The 16,883-nt window shown below is 39.6% G+C and overlaps 1 protein-coding gene across 1 annotated transcript; it reads left to right on the forward strand.

The window, feature by feature from the left end:
• The first annotated feature begins 58 nt into the window (after positions 1–58).
• spata6l (spermatogenesis associated 6-like) lies at positions 59–16,035 on the forward strand. The gene is made up of 12 exons (XM_056369833.1): positions 59–1,061; positions 3,954–4,091; positions 5,371–5,419; positions 5,942–5,983; positions 6,091–6,215; positions 6,862–6,954; positions 7,223–7,462; positions 8,843–8,942; positions 9,154–9,233; positions 10,787–10,908; positions 11,132–11,225; positions 15,510–16,035. The coding sequence occupies exons 1-12, from the start codon at positions 1,014–1,016 to the stop codon at positions 15,573–15,575; spliced, it is 1,197 nt and encodes a 398-aa protein (XP_056225808.1). The 5' UTR covers positions 59–1,013; the 3' UTR covers positions 15,576–16,035.
• Positions 16,036–16,883: the final 848 nt, after the last annotated feature.

The following is a 16,883-nucleotide window of genomic DNA, read 5'->3' on the forward strand; positions in this document are numbered from 1 at the left end:
TATTTCTTTGATTTGTTTCCCTTGGTCAATCAAAGCATGCAAGGTGAGCCAAAGCATATTGGGGCCCAGAGGCACCTTAAGGAGATGTGTCAGGAGACAGTGTGAGCCCACAGGGGGCAGTCATGGTCCACATTGGGCAATAGAAGAAGGCCCAGGGGGGAGATTGTGTTTTGATAAACCACCTGCATCTTATTTGAGTATGGGGGCCCCAAAGCGAAGTCAACATCCCAGACTGTGCCTACTATGCCTGAGCTATAGGTCACACCTGGCCTGACTGCAGCCACAGCAACATGAGTTAAGCATTCAGTCTTTAATGTTACACCTGTTCTGAAAGGAATCTCTGCTACACAAACTGAACGTGCATAGATTAACTTACATTTAGCGTGTTTATGTTATACACATATGTTCTGGACCCAGGGATAGATAGATAGATAGATAGATAGATAGATAGATAGATAGATAGATAGATAGATAGATAGATAGATAGATAGATAGATAGATAGATAGATAGATAGATAGATAGATAAATTCTGACTTCATGTCTTGACTCAGAAAGTGGACAACTGGCTCCCAGACCTTCAGGTTCACTGTGTCGCATTTACTTTATGGTCATTTCAAAATAGCATATTTAAAAATGTACATTAAAGTTAAACTGAAGTTATTTTTCATTTTTGCTAGGGATCTGTAAGGACCCACCACTGTATAGAAGCTGTTTCTATGGTTTCATTGTGGCTTAAAATATGCATTGGTGGGAAACACGACAAAACTGTCGAATGACGTCACCAACTGAGGCAGGTAAAATATGGAGAAAGATGATCTAAATACCGTCCGCGCCTAAACACATTTAAAATATTTATGAATGGGAAGGACAGCTCTGGTTGCTCCAGCAACTAAAGCCAGAAGTTGTAGTATCCATGGTAACAAGGCAAGGTAACGCTAAACCCGAGAAGAGTAGGCTTTGATCAGTTGAAGCAGCAGCCTGTCCGTTTTAATACATCGAACCGGAAGGTCCAATGCCGCGAAAAGCGCTGAAAGTGTTGGTTGAGTTAAAGTTCAGAGCGGTAAGACTCGTAATTGCTCTCATTGACACGTGAACTGAGCTCCTGAAGCTTCACTGCTTCTGTGTGGAGTGAACGGTGCGGTCAGCTCCAGTTTACATTCTAATCTCAGCCATTTTTATTTTAGCTGTTTGAAAACACATGTTTTTTTTAGCACCGGATTTACAGTCGTGTGTGAAGCTTCAACGGTCACACGCGTCGGTATATATTTTATGCAGCGAATATATGTTTTACCTGTTAGATAATCATTTTTAAATTCTTTTCACACCGATCAGGTGATATGTTAAATTGTAACGGGAATTTATTCACCCGTTTCTAATTAATTAATATTGTTATTTTCCTGTGATTATTGGTTATTTTTTTTAATTACTTTTATTAATATGATAATAATAATAATGACAATAATAATAATAATGATATTTATTTGTATAGCACTTTTCAATACAAGTAACAAAGTTCTTCACATGAGTCAAATATAAACATCCAAACAAATCAAAGTGAAATGTAAATGAACTGACAGCAAAGGTCCTGTTTCAACCTACACCTTGGTTCATAGGGGGATAAAAGCTCAGACATATATTATTGCTTTTAAGGACAGTGCAGAACTATATATATATATATATATATATATATACATTTTGACTTAAAGTTACTTTTATTCAACCAGCAAGGTTTTTTTGACCAGAAATGACACAGGCTTCTCCCAGAAGATAATAAGACGATGTACAAGAGGCATCATTGTGGAAAAAAATATTTCTCAGCTTTTATTTACATTTGAACAAAAAGTGGCATGTCCAAAATTATTCATACCCTTTGCAAACTGTCACAGTCTATGGGAAAATCCAAAGTTCTATACCATTCCAAATAGTCCAAGCTGTTCTAAAGCATCTTAATTACCCTGATTCACTGTTTTACTCAACTTAACAGGTGAAAAACAGCAGCTCTCTGCAGTTGGTTTGTGGACAGTCTAAGACAAAGGAGCTCACTGAGGACCTGCGGCTGCGCATTGTGGCTGCTCACAAGTCAGGAAAGGGCTATAAGGCCATATCTAAATGTTTTCAAGTTCCAGTGGCTACAGTGCAAAGTATTATTAAAAAATACAAGATGTTCTGCACTGTGGAAAATCTCAGAGGACGTGGTCGGGAGCCAAAAGTGACACCTGTGCTGGGCAGGAGGATAGTGAGAGAGGTGAAGAAGAATCCAAGGATCACCACCAAGGTCATCCTGGTGAAACTGGGCTAACGTCTCAAGGCAGACAGTCTAACGGACACTGCACACTGCTGGGTTCCATGGACGCAGACCAAGGAGGACGCCACTTCTCCAGATAAGGCACACAAAAGCCCGCCACAATGATGTATCCTTCATTTGGCTTAGAAAAGGAGAAGCCTTCAACCCTAAGAACACCATCCCCACTGTCAAACATGGTGGTGGGAACCTAATTCTTTGGGGGTGTTTTTCAGCCAATGCACCAGGGAACCTAATCACAGTAAACGGCAGCATGAAAAAAGAGCAATACATCAAGATTCTCAACAACAACATCAGGCAGTCTGCAGAGAAACTTGGCCTTGGGCACCAGTGGACATTTCAGCACAACAACGACCCAAAAACACACAGCAAAAGTGGTGAAGAAATGCTTAGCGGACAAAGACATTAACGTTTTGCAGTGGCCCAGCCACAGTCCTGACTTGAATCCAATTGAGAATCTGTGGAGGGAGCTAAAGATTAGGGTGATGGCAAGGAGACCCTCCAACCTGAAAGAGTTGGAGCTCATCGCTAAAGATGAATGGGCAAAAATACCAGTGGAGACATGCAAAAAGCTGGTCAGCGATTATAGGAAGAGTTTGAAGGCTGTAATAGACAATAAAGACTTTTCTATTGATTATTGAGGAGGGTATGAATAATTTTGGACATGCCACTTTTTGTTCAAATGTAAATAAAAGCTGAGAAATATTTTTTTCCACAATGATTCCTCTTGTACATCGTCTTATTATCTTCTGGGAGAAGCCTGTGTCATTTCTGGTCAAAAAAAAACTTGCTGGTTGAATAAAAGTCACTTTAAGTCAAAATTTGCCAGGGGTATGAATAATTTTGGGCTTGACTGTATGTATGTGTGTATATATGTATATGTGTGTATATATATATATATATATATATATATATGTGTGTGTGTGTGTGTATATATATATATATGTATGTGTATATATATGTGTATGTGTGTATATATGTATGTGTATGTATGTATATATATATATGTGTGTGTGTATATATATATATATATATATATATATCCTCCTAGGACCTGGCGTCCGATCAGCCTAAATAGCAAAGAGAAATTAAAAATGCACGCCATGCAAGAGTCCGGGTCTTAGGAGGATATATATATATATATATATATATATATATATATAAAGATGACCTAATTATAAGGTCACATTTCTAATAGTTGTAGGCTCTGGCTGGGTCATAGCATTCATTACTGCTGTAAACACAATTAGGCTGTATATCTGTGCAACAACTTAATAAAATTCAATTAACATAAACCTCATGATAAATGACTAATGTACATTTTATCTACACCTTGTTTGTTTGTGAAATCTACAGGGGAGCCCAGCTAGGGAATGTGTATTAGATACATATTTGCATCACAGCTGTGCTAAACAATTTTAAAAGGAAGAAGGCAGCACTTATTATATGTCAGTGAAGAGTTAAATCAGAGGGAATGAGAGCAGTTTAATCTGTTCAATCAGAAATGAATGTCCTTTGTGTTGGAGTGTTCCTTTAATCGGCATGAAGTAATGTAGGACCTTTGTTAATCTCTACTAGCAGCCAGTAGAAAATATCTGAGACACAGATTTGACTTATAACCCTGTTTAATTGAACGTATATGTTTCTCAGGTTTCTTGTCCTGGAGTTCACCTGCAAGCCAAAGATGATATCTACCTCAGCATGTGCTTCATGAGCCAGTACCGTCAGTCTAAATGTCTCCCTGCTGTCTTCCCTCTGCTGTTCCATGAGAAGATGATGTTTGAAAAGGCAGGTCTTTATTTATTATCCATGTGGGAGGGAGGGATGAAGAAACATTTGAATAATCTGAAGTAGAAATGTACCTGAAACATAATACATGACTTTTTTTTTTTTTTAAAGGTATCAATTATCGATTATTTAGATATTATTCTCATTCTCCATGAAGTGAAGAGACATGCTTGTAATGAATGATTGCATATAGATAGGCAAGGCAAGGCAGATTTATTTGTATAGCACATTATCACACACAGAGGTCGTTCAATGTGCTTAACAGAAATGAAAGAAGCATAAAAATAGAAGTAAAAAGCATAATATAAAAACATAAATTATAAAACAAGTAATATCTCATTATAGTGCAAGATTAAAAATTGAATGAAGGTGACTCTAAAAGTGTCCATAGGTGTGAATGTGAGTGCAAGTGGTTGTTTGTCACTATATGTCAGCCCTGTGATAGACTGTCCAGGGTGCACCCCACCCTCGCCCTGTCAGCTAGGATTTGCTCCAGTGACCCTGCACGGATAAGTGGTATAGATAATGGTTCCAGCTGGTTCCAGCAAAGGGAGCATAGTGACTGACAGCCATTTCTCCCTGTTTAGTTTGAACTCTTAGCTGCACTAACTGACCAGCTCCTGCAGATCTTAGAGACCCACTGGGGTCATATACATGGAACATTTCTGAAATATACTTAGGGCCCAGACCATTTAGTGACTTATAGACAATAAGTAAAACTTTGAAGCTAGTGCAAAGACCTGAGAACTGGAGTAACATGCTCTCTGTTGAGCAGCAGCATCTGTATGAGTTGTAGCTGTGTAATGGTCTTATTTGGTGAACCAGTGAGGAGAGTGTTGCAATGATCAACTCTGGAAGATATAAAGGCATGAATGACTTTCTCTAAGTCTTGATTAGACACAGTCTCTGACCTAGCTGTTTGTGAGATGCCAAAATGCGGAGTATGTTATAGTTTTGATGTGGTCACTGAAACTAAGATCCCCATCCACGATTACACCCAGATTTTTAACATGGGTTGAAGTCTTTAATGCCCTGGATTCCAGGTAAGACACTAAGTTACAACTTTTCTTCTTTGTTTCGAAACAGAACTATCTCAGTCTGGTCATTATTAGCTGAAGGAAGTTTTGTTGCATCCACCCATTTACCTTGTCAGAGCACAGGCATCGATATATAAGCTTTATGTGATTGTATTTACCTACCAGCTTGTCAGCTCCTGGAAATATATTGATAATATTTGTGAAATAAGGAAGTTAAAAGCTGAGATTTGTTTTCTCTACAGATTTTCAGGCAAGCAGTTGATCCTGGAGACATCGCTGTAATGCTTGAGTGTAAGTTATCTTTTATTCTAAACACACATTTGTCACATTTATTGCTTTGAATTGATTTGGTTGCCTAATCATATTTTACTCCTCTGTGGCTTAAATCAAAAGTCTCTCTCTCTCTCGCCTCCAACTCCAGCTTCTTACTGATTTTAATAGACAGTGTCACTCTATAGCCATTTTATTGCTTTTACTGTGATTGCATGTGTGTGTGTGTGTTTCTGTACGATATCCGCTCCCTTTAATTCTCTTTATTTATACTGAAGCATATTGTTTGTCCTCTCGCCGTAACTCTACAGTCTTGCATTTGACTATCATTGCTTTTGATTCGATAAGTTAAAAGTATCTCACAGACACAGGCAATAATATTATTCCATGTCTGTATTTTGAACCCAGTGTTGTCACATTTTACTGTGTTTACAGCTGTTCGGCAACAGCTGGTTTTGTATAGTGTATTTGACAGTTTTGACCATAAATGTCCTCACTCTGCATTTGAGATGCTGATGCTGTAGATTTATTTCCTCTCTTCAGATGAGACGATCAGAGTTGAGCTGGTGCAGCTGGTTCCCCCTGGTGAGACTGTGTTTGTTTTGTTCACTACAGACTTTTACATTGAAATAGTCCATTAAGAGGACTCCAGTCAGAGTGTCTCTACAGTAGCTGTGTATGTGTATTTGCAGCAGGGGACACTCTGGCCTGCTTCGAGGAAGACGCTCGACGCTTCTTGTACCCAGAGCCCAGACTGGTTCCCTCCTTCTCTGGAGTGGACCGAAAGATTCTGATGACCCGAGCAGCTCACTTTCCAGTAGGTCCATCCTAATACATTAACCACCAGTGTACAATTCTGTAGTCCATGTCCACATCACATTCATTTTGATATTTATTAAAGGTTTTAAATGATAACTCTGACACTATCAAACTTCTAATGATAATTTTATTCTCATTAATCAGTGTCAAAAACAAAATATTGACTTTTTGTTTGTTCATTTTACGAATTTTCCTTCTCTGAATTTCTACTTTCACTGTCCCCTGTCAAATGTGACACAGTCACATACACACTGATACAGTCACATACACTTTGTCCTGTAGTCATAATGTCAGTATGTTTGTGTATGTGCTCAGCTCAGAACTTTTAAATGCTCTTATAAGTATTGATGTCTTACCGATGTTATTCTTTCTATGTAATCATTTAATGTTATAACATTTTTTATTTGAATTATTTATTACTTCATTTATTATTTGAATTATTTATTACTTCATTTATTATTTTATTATTATTCCATTAATATTTTTTAGTGTTTTTCATTTTAGATCAATTCTTTTAACATGTTTTTAACATGTTCATTTGATGTCTTTTCATGTGAAGCACTTGCATGTCATTTCTTTCAACACTTTCTTAAAAGTTTCATGTGATTCTGGTACAAATATTTCTTCCCCTCTGTTTTTCTCAGGGCATCTCTCCGATGTTGGAGTTCTCCACCAAAACCACCATCATTCAGTGCTCAGCTGATGCAGAGGTCAACATTTACCCCAACATACCCTTGGTAAAGATTATACAGTGTTGTGTGGCTCAATGTGTACGTGATGTATAATAAACTGCATCATTCCTGAGGGGACCACATTACCTGGATTAGATTATATTTTTGTTAGACAGTACCAGTCCACTAAGTGCTTCTGACAATACAGAAGTGCAAGAATCAAAATTAATATCTGAGTAAATCAGATTAACACCTGTCGTTCTAGCAGAAGGTTTAACATCTGCAGCTAGGAAGTCCAGCTGTGTGTGCTATGTTTTGGCTCTTTTGTTTCCAGAGTCCAGTGGTAAAGAGAAACACAAAGTGCTCCAGCAGACCCAGGACCTGCTCTCCTCAGAGGACACAACCTCAAACCTTTGTAAGGAGAAAAGGTGGCAGGATGGAAAGAGAAAAAAGGGGCACTTCCAGGTCCCTGTCCCCACTGAGAGCGGGAAACACCCAGCGTCTGGCCCACTTCAGCCTGGACTCTGCAGCTCCTATCCCAGCAGACATGGACACAGCCAGCAGCTCCCAGCCTGTAAGAACCCACACCTTTATCCCTACAATAACCACTTCCAGCCACTAGATGGCAGAGAAGAGCTCTCAGCTACTACTGCTCTCTTGTTATGTAATGTTTTACAACTGAGTCAGCTCTCATAGATGTCATCAAGATCTGTTCACACAAGATAAACTGCATTTAACACTTTTCAGAACAAGTTTGCATCTTGTAACTTTACCCAAACACACATTGGTTTAACCCATAGACACCCATAGGTTTCTGAAGGGCGGTTTTGAAGCTCAGAGTGGGCCGTTCCATCATTGTCATCTAGTCAGTACCTGATTTCGCCGAACTCCCGGCTAATCCAAAAATGGGCAAAGAGGAGGGGAATGTATCGAGCCGAAATTTTGGTGCATGCTGGCTTGTGGCAGGCATACGCTCACCCACCTGTCACTCAAAACAGCATGCCCTCAATTTTTCAGAACTTATACATTTTAACGAGACAGTTATATAAAATTCACTCCCTGTACACTTGTCATGAAGGAGGAAATTAGAGCATATGCTCACCCTCAGTGTCATCCTCTGCTAACTCACCATTTGGTGTCCCCCAAGGCTCAATCCTGGGTCCAATTTTATTTGCATTTATATGCTCCCTCTTGGCGACATCATTCGTAAACACAATATCCATGACCAATCAGACCCCATGACCAGATTTCTGAGCTTTTATCCCCCTATGACCCAGGATTCAGTTTGAGATCCTCTGGTAGTTCAGTGCCGGCCAGGACAAGGCCTGGGTTGAAAAACAAAGGAGACGGGGCCTTTGCTGTCAGGGCCCTAAACTTTGGAACAAGCTGCCAGAGGAGCTCAGACTCTTAGAGTCAGTTCAGTTTTACCTCATTTTATGACACATTCTTATAAATAAGCTTTTATTGTGTGATGTCTTTTAAGTTCATTGACATTTTACTTTGATTTGTTTGGATTTTTTTATATTTGACTCATGTGAAGCAGTTTGTTAGTTGTATTTAAAAGTGCTATACTAATAAAGGTATTATAACTGACCCAACTCCATGACAACTGGATAGATTGTCTCTGCAGCCCTACATCAATCAGGTCTTTATGGTAGAGAGACTAGACAGAAGCCACTTTGAGTAAAAGTCATATGAGCCCATAAAATTCCCATCCACTCTGACAGAGCTTGAGGATCCACCAGGAAAAGTGGACTTACCCAAGTTGTAGAGACTTTCCAAAAAGTCTTCCAAAAAGACTTGCCGCTGTAATTGCTGCCAATGGGTCATGTTTTCATTTTGTCTTAATGGCTTATTGAGTGTAGTTTGAACTAAGTCTACAAACACAATAAAGTGAACAAACAGTGGGTCTGAATTCTTTCTGAAGCTCACTGTGTCATTCATCTGTGTGTAGATGTTGGCTTCGTGGCCAGGAGCCGGTCGATCTGACTCACCCCTCAGGTCTGCAGTGTTTACAAGCTTCTCTTCACCTTTGATCAGGTCTTCATCCAAAGGTAGACATCCTCATATAAAGCTGCTTTGTTGATACTAAACAAGGTTTACAGTCACAAACAACTTCCCATGACTGCTTATAAAAAAGTACTGTAATTGTTATACTGCTGTGTTGACATGACACAGTTGACTGTAAAAAGCTGTTTTGATGTTGAAAACCTACTTACCTACTGTGCTCTAACTTACACTCAGTAACTCTTTCTGCTGTTGTAGTGAGATTCTCTCCAAAACCTTTATCCATTGGTTTGGTACGGACATCTTATATTCCTCTTTTGGATGGAAGAAGTTATGAGGTATGGTAGATGTTGTCCTAATTTTAAAACATAAGTATTAAAGGAAAAGGTAAGCATTTTGGGAATTACATTTTTTTTTGCTTTCTTTGCTGGAGGGAGATGAGAAGATCGAACCAAACCCAAATCTCTGTGTTAAGTACAGATCTGGAGTTAGTATATGGTGAGCCTAGCTTAGGCCAACTCCACTTAAACAGAAATGTCCATCCATCCATTTTCTACCGCTTATCCTCTAGTAGGGTCGCGGGGGGGCTGGAGCCTATCCCACCTTCTTTTCGGGCGAGAGGCGGGGTACGCCCTGGACAGGTCGCCAGTCCATCACAGGGCAAACACATAGAGACAGACAACCATTCACACTCACAGCCACACCTATGGTCAATTTAGAGTATCCCATTAGCCTAGTCCCTATTTGCATGTCTTTGGACTGTGGGAGGAAGCCGGAGAACCCGGAGAGAACCCACACTGGCACGGGGAGAACATGCAAACTCCACACAGAAAGATCCCTCGGCCGAGCCGGGACTCGAACCCGGAACCTTCTTGCTGTGAGGCGACAGCGCTAACCACTGCACCACCGTGCAGCTAAACAGAATGTAAAAAGACCAATTTATGGTTTAATAGGATGTTAGAAGAAGAATCTTTATTATCCAAGTTTGTTTTATACACACAGGAAATTTGACCTCTGCAATTAACCCATCCTTCAGTAGTGAACACACATGCAAAAGGTAACGCACAAGGTGTAGTGGGCAGCCACGCACCCCTTGCTCAAAGGCACTTCAGTTGTGAATGTTGAGGAAGGCACTGTTCATTCATTCCTCCCCTCCCATCTGTCTTCCTGTCAGTCCAGGGATTTGAACTGGCGATCTTTCGGTCCCAAGCTGTCTTCTACAGTCTCTAAGTTAGAAAAGTGGGCAATGCTGGAAGGTTTTCTTGACAAACAATAGTTTATACATTCACAGGATTAGGTTTTGGTCTCTGTACGGAAACAATTTTACTAAACCGGGCAACCTCACCACAGGAAACTGTTCCAGCACAAACTCTTTGTAAAATCACAAATTGTTGTTGGTTTTAACAAATGAGATCCCACATTTCAAGTAAAGAAATTTTAGGTGTGGTTATGAATTCTGTTTTCCCCCTGCTTCCAATCTTCATGCTAAGCTAGGCCAACCACATCCTGACTCCACGATCTTCTCATTTCACTATTGAAAAGAGTGAATAAGCTAATTTAACAACTTGTTCAACTAATTCTTAAAGGCATATCCTGGGACCTGTATATAGACAAACCTTAAAAAGACAGATTTTTACATACACCTACATAATAATTATCCTATTGAGAAACACAAAATATAGAATTTCCATTTTGTAACATACTCTTCAATTATGTACCTAAATATTCCATAAATGTAGGTCAATCAAAAAACTGATTGAGCCTTTAATAACTGCAAATGAGACCAGCAATATTGAGTGAAATGAATTAACTGGGGATTTGCAGAAGCATTTTTGAGGTGGTTATCTCAACAACACACAAAGTGTTGAGTCATTTCTGCTTCCTTTGGTAGGCTGGAGAGAAATCTGAGGACGACTCAAGCTCTTCACAAACAGATGATCCTGTTGACAACCACTGTGGTCCTGACCCTGCAGCACTGTTGCGGCCTTATAAACAACAAGCCAGGCTCAGCAGGTCAGTTTCTTGACATTCATAGTGTGATAGCCTCGGCCAATATACAAAATTTAATATCTCTTTTTTTAAATAATATAATTCTGTTATTGTATTTTATGTTTTAGGTGAGGTAAAACCTTGAACACATAGATAAGATTTAGATTAGTCGTCTCATCTGACTTTGAGTTTCACTGCTTCTAAAAAATGTCACTCAATTGAAAAGTCCCTGTCTGTGACTGTTCAGGTCTCCATCCAGTTCTCACAGAGAATGGGAGGAAGTCCACGAGCGTGTTCGAGGACTCCTGACGACGCCAAAAGCTGTACGTCGACTCGTCTACGTAAGTAATGAAAAGCATGAGCCTCAGTGTTACATATTGCAGCATTAGTATGTGTTTCACTCTAGTGAAGGCTGATCTGTGGGGTCGCCCAGCTCAGATCATGCTATAAGCAGTTGTAGAGAGCGGGCTGATGGGAATGTGAACTCCATACTAGCCACTCCTTGTTACAGTGTGCTCCTGTGGTCATCTCTTTAAAGAACTTGTATTTTTAATCATATGTTGAACTACTGTTAATTGCCTGACTGCCTTACTTTTTGTCTTTTAGAATTTAGTGTAACTTAATTTTCCATAAAGTAGATTTTGGCTGGACCTGGGCCTTGTAAGACATAAAGGGTTTCTGTCCACTGAAACGGTTACAAGTGTGTTGAGTTTGTATTAACATGTAATGCAGTAACTATATCTGTACTAAAACACCGCTATGATCAATTATACATATCAAAGAGAAGAAATGAGAAATAAAGAAATTAAAGCGGTAAATAAAGGCCTTGCTCTGCTGTGGAGGTCCAGTCACGAAGTCTCTAAATCTAGTTGTCAACACTGAAGCTGTAAACTCCCCCTAACACAGTAGAGACTCTCACACTGAGCTTTCATTTATTTTGTTTGGTTTGGTTGTTTAATATCTCTTTTTATAATTATTTTATTGTATTTTATGTTTTAGGTGAGGTAAAACCTTGAGCTGTTGTTTTGTGGCAATGCTGCCAGTAAACAACAGCTCAAAGTTTTATTTGTCACATGCCAAGGTTCAATGTACAGTAAGCAAAGCAGTGACACGAGGGTCAGGCTCTGTAGCAGGGCAAAACTGCATTAAAAAAACAAACAAAAAAACTACCGAATAAATAAATCAAAAATATCAAAAGAACAACATTGTTAATTTTATGTTTTTCCAATGACTACACAAGTTAAATTATATTTTTCAATAAAGTTTGGAGGCTTTCATTTCCCCCTGATCCCAGTCTGTGCGAGGTTAAACCAGGTTAAACACATCATGGGCCGCGTTTCCAGTCCAGGAACTTTCCCCAGGAACCAGGAACCTTTTGAGGAACTATGCGCGTTTCCTCCGCAGGAACCAGGGTCTCGATTTAGTTCCGGGGGTAATTGATCGTCCCCCAAAAAGGTACCTGGTCAAGGGGTAGCAGTTTCCAAAGGTTCAGGAATTTTGGGGGGTGTGGCCTCCAGTGCTGAACATTTCTGACTGGTTGAGTACTCGCTGCATTTTATTTCACCCGCGATGTTTAAAAGGCCACAGTGAGCGAGAGAGCAAGCAAACACTTTTTCCACACCACAAAACAGGTCCGGGAGAAGGTTTCAAATGTAATCCCAGAGGTTTCACATGTAATCCCAGAGGTTTCACATGTAATCCCATACACATGTAATCCCAGAGGTTTCACATGTAATTCCAAACACACGTAATCCCAGTGGTTTCACATGTAATCCCAGAGGTTTCACATGTAATCCCAGAGGTTTCACATGTAATCCCAGTGGTTTCACATGTAATCCCAGAGGTTTCACATGTAATCCCAGAGGTTTCACATGTAATCCCAGAGGTTTCACATGTAATCCCAGAGGTTTCACATGTAATCCCAGAGGTTTCACATGTAATCCCAGAGGTTTCACATGTAATCCCAAAGGTTTCACATGTAATCCCAAAGGTTTCACATGGGAATTTACATGGGCTTCACATATTACACCACGAAAATGTTCCAAAACCACATATTTCCCATGTGCCAGCATGTGTTCCACACATTTCATATGTGATTTTTTTTCACATGCAATCCCATAGGTTTCACAAGTAATTTCCTAGATTTCACATGTATTCCCAAAGGTTACACATGTAATCCCATGTTATCCAATAGATTTTACATGTAATTCCATAGGTTTCACATGTAATCCCATAGGTTTCACATGGGAATTTCCATGGGCTTCACACATTACACCACGAAAATGTTCCAAAACCACATGTTTCCCATGCGCCAGCATGTGTTTCACATATATGTTTTCACATGTTAAAAAAATCACATGTACATGTAACCACACGGGATTTTGAAAGTGTGAAATTCATGTGGTTTTTCTGTAAGAGCCTCTTAGCTGCAGGGTTGTTTTCAGTTTAATAGTTTTTCCTCCAGCCCTGTCCAGTTAGAGAAAAAAAGAAAGAAACATCCTTCCTCTTATCAGAGAAAAGTTGTTTGCTGCTACAGTCTTATTGGTCTGGTATGACGAGTAGTTTACAGTAGCTAACATTACTCAATGCTAGTAAATTTTCATAAACATTTCTCTGTTAATTGTCTACTTTTGTCACTCTACTGCACAGTATTCACATTTTACTATTAACCATTTAGTTTTCAGCATTATCCTGCACAGTGGTGGAAAGTATGAAGGTATTTTTGGCGCAAAACAAATGAGCATCTGTGACAGTGGAAAGTGGAAAAAAAGTAGTTGTATAAAATAGCCACACATGTATCAGTAAATTTGAGGTGACAGAGACAAAATGCTGTAGGAGTTGCATACTTATATATTTTATTATATTGTTTTCTCTTCCACAAACACAATACAACAGTGGCCAAAAGTTTTCCAATCCCTGAACAGTGCCCGCAACTGGTTCAACAGACACACAAATCACTTTGGCTGCACATTTCATAGAGATATGTGGTGCAAAAATCAGAGCGCGAAGAACTTGTCATTTGCAAGTGAAAAAACAGCATTTGCAACTCGTAGCGGAAGATTCCAGCAGTTGTAGTTATTGACATACTGATTTGCAGATGTGCAAACTTTGTCCATGCCTTCACATCATTTGATCTGGTTTATGAATGTGTTTTGCACATTCACTGGTAAATTCACTGGTAGAAAAAATACAGTTCATGGTTTATTAATTTTGGATTTGTAAAACAGGATTTGTGCTTTTGCATTGAAGGGTTTGAGAAGGTGTAACTGTTGTGTTGTGTTTGTGGAAGAGAAAGAATCTGCAAGTATGCAACTCCGAGAACATCTTTTCTCTGTGACCTCAAATTTACTCATTCACACATTTGTGACTGTTTTATTTACTAATTCCACTGACACAGGTGCTCAGTTGTTTAGTACCAAAAATACCTTCATATGGAAAGTAACTGTACTTTTCTTACTGATACATTTACTTTGAGTACTATTTGAGTATTTCCATGTTATGCTGCTACAAACATAATCAACAAATACATGATGACACATTATCAGTAGTAGCTACCCAGAGTAGTTACCCAGCAATGCACTATGAAGTAATTATAATTAGCCCAAACTTTACCAGTTGCAACATTGAAGTGATAATTACCCACTGATCAATAATCATAACCCACTGGTGCATTATAGAGTACTTTTGCACAGTGATTACTTTTACTACTTAAAGTATATGTGTATACTTATACTTCTGCACTGAAGTAAAAATGCGAATGAAGGACTTTTACTTGTAACATACACTTAGCAGTTTATTAGGAAGGCCTAGCTAAAACTGATAGAGTCTAATCCAACAGAGCGGTGCTCAGGTGTTTACACACAATACTGTAAAGTGATTGGAGCAATATTAGGGTTTTAGTTTGTATCCTATAATGTCACATATTCCACCTTCTTCAGTGTGTGTCCATGAAGTGACCAGGACAGTACTGTCTGCAGAGTGTGTCCTCTCCTCCTCTTCCTCACTGTTGCTGGACTCTCCAAACACGTCTTTGTGTTTAGAGACTTGAGTTGCTGACTCCAGAACAGTCCTGGATGTTGACCTGACGCTGATGAGGCTGAGCAGGACAGATACCTCACATCCATGAAGCAGCTTCATACAGTGGATCCAGGGAGAGGACGGACAGGACGCTGCAGGTCTCCAGGTCCCACAGGCTCAGTTGTCCTGGAGGATAACAGCAACATAAAAAATATATAATAGACCTGCCTCTAATAAAAGTCTGTTATGTTCTGGAGTTGAAGTAAATAAAGTCTAAACTGTTGTGGATCCCAGATGGAGGCTGTGCTCTGTGTGAGAGACACTGTCTCTTCTAACTTTCTCTCTGAGTGATCATGTTACCGTAAATACAGCTGAAATCACAGCTCAGTCTTTGTCTTTCATTTACGTGTTTGGTGACCTCGTCAGATGATGTCACAGCTATAAAATCAGGATTTGACCGTAGGTCCAGACATGTACTAGGTCTTAAGTTTTTACTTTGTAGTGTATTTTTGTAACTTTGCATGAAACAGCTCTGGGGATGCACTCAACATCACAGAGAGATAGAACGACAGAGGGATTTTCTCTTACAAAAGATTGTTGTGTTACAGGGGGCCACAGTGTGTGAGGTGGACAGGGTTTTGGCCAGAAGGTCCATCTCTCCAGGTCCACCATGATGACGTGGCTGGAGCTGCTCTGCTGGGGGCGTCCTGCTGGCCTCAAGCTTCATGGATACCATGTAACTGCAACGTCGCTTGTTTGCTTTTGGTTGTAGAACTTTTTTCATGTCAGACCCCTCTCTCTCTCTCTCTCTCTCTCTCTCTCTCTCTCCCCTATATCATTTTTTAAAAGACTATTTTTCCTCCATGTTGAGAATTTGTGCTTTTCTGGATGTAAACCTGTTGAAACTGATTGTTCATATAGTTTATATGATTATTTTTTGGACGATGAAATACTGGAATAAATGTTGGTGCATTTCAAAGCCTCCAAAATGTAATGTAAATGTCATTTCTGCACATGACTCATGATGTTTATTTGTTATAGATCAGTATACTCAGCGTATATGTTGTATTAAAGTGTCATTGATCTGTTTTTGGCCTCCAGAGAGCAGTGACTAGACATTAAAACTAACTCACAAATAACTCACTCATCACCCTCCTGTCTTGTTTCTTCTGAACTTTTACTATGGGCTCAGGTCAGGGCAATCTTTGCAAATCACCATAGCAGCAAAAGTATGTATGTGATGTCAGACATCTGCCTTCTCCCTCTCCTCTCTTGTTAAAGTAAACCTTGGTAAAGTTAAAATCTCAGCTGAACACAGCCTGGCGGCAGTTGGTTAACTTTGACGTCATCAGTCTCTATATCGTTAATCTATCAGGCCGACATTGTCGAGTCCTTAGCTAAATCACCCTGAAGGCTATTAAAAGCAAATAGTGTCTGTGGCGCTGCAGCTCTGTGTGAACTATTGCCATATATCAGAAAAATAGCTGCTCACAACGACTGCGAAGCTTAAGCACCGGCTCTGTCAGGAACATTGTGATCAATTGCAGAATGGCTGCCGAAACAGAACTCTACTTAGGTGTGTCATGCAGGCCTTGGTGGCAGTGCAGAGCGCTTTAGTGGGTTGCTAAGTCACTTTGAACAGAAGTCTTTAAATAATGCTATACATCACAAACAGTTTGGAACCAGCAGGGAACAGTGAATGTGGTAGAAGACAAGAGATGAGATAATTAGAAGAGCGCCAGTCAACCCTCAAATGGTGGAAAACAACATTGAAAACATGATGCAAATATAACGCTTGTGTTTGTTTCATGTATTAATTTGAGGAAGGTAATTACCTCTTCAGGTGAAGCTTGACTGGATGTTTAAATCATAATTTATTTCCCAAATGTTTCCATCAATTCTCAAGTCAGAGATATCTGTGATTTTAATCTTGGTTACGTTTTATTGGTCGTCCTGTCAATGACATCATATCCTCTATGATC

The sequence above is a fragment of the Seriola aureovittata genome, chromosome 23 (genome assembly GCF_021018895.1).
Source record: "Seriola aureovittata isolate HTS-2021-v1 ecotype China chromosome 23, ASM2101889v1, whole genome shotgun sequence".
Lineage (NCBI taxonomy): Eukaryota > Metazoa > Chordata > Actinopteri > Carangiformes > Carangidae > Seriola > Seriola aureovittata.

Excerpts from the sequence above, each read along its gene's own strand:
- spata6l (XM_056369833.1), top strand. The coding sequence starts at position 1,014 with ATGCCGCGAAAAGCGCTGAAAGTGTTGGTTGAGTTAAAGTTCAGAGCG. Across the intron at positions 5,420-5,941 it reads CATCGCTGTAATGCTTGAGT|ATGAGACGATCAGAGTTGAG; the intron begins GTAAGTTATCTT and ends TCCTCTCTTCAG. Across the intron at positions 6,216-6,861 it reads CCCGAGCAGCTCACTTTCCA|GGCATCTCTCCGATGTTGGA; the intron begins GTAGGTCCATCC and ends TGTTTTTCTCAG.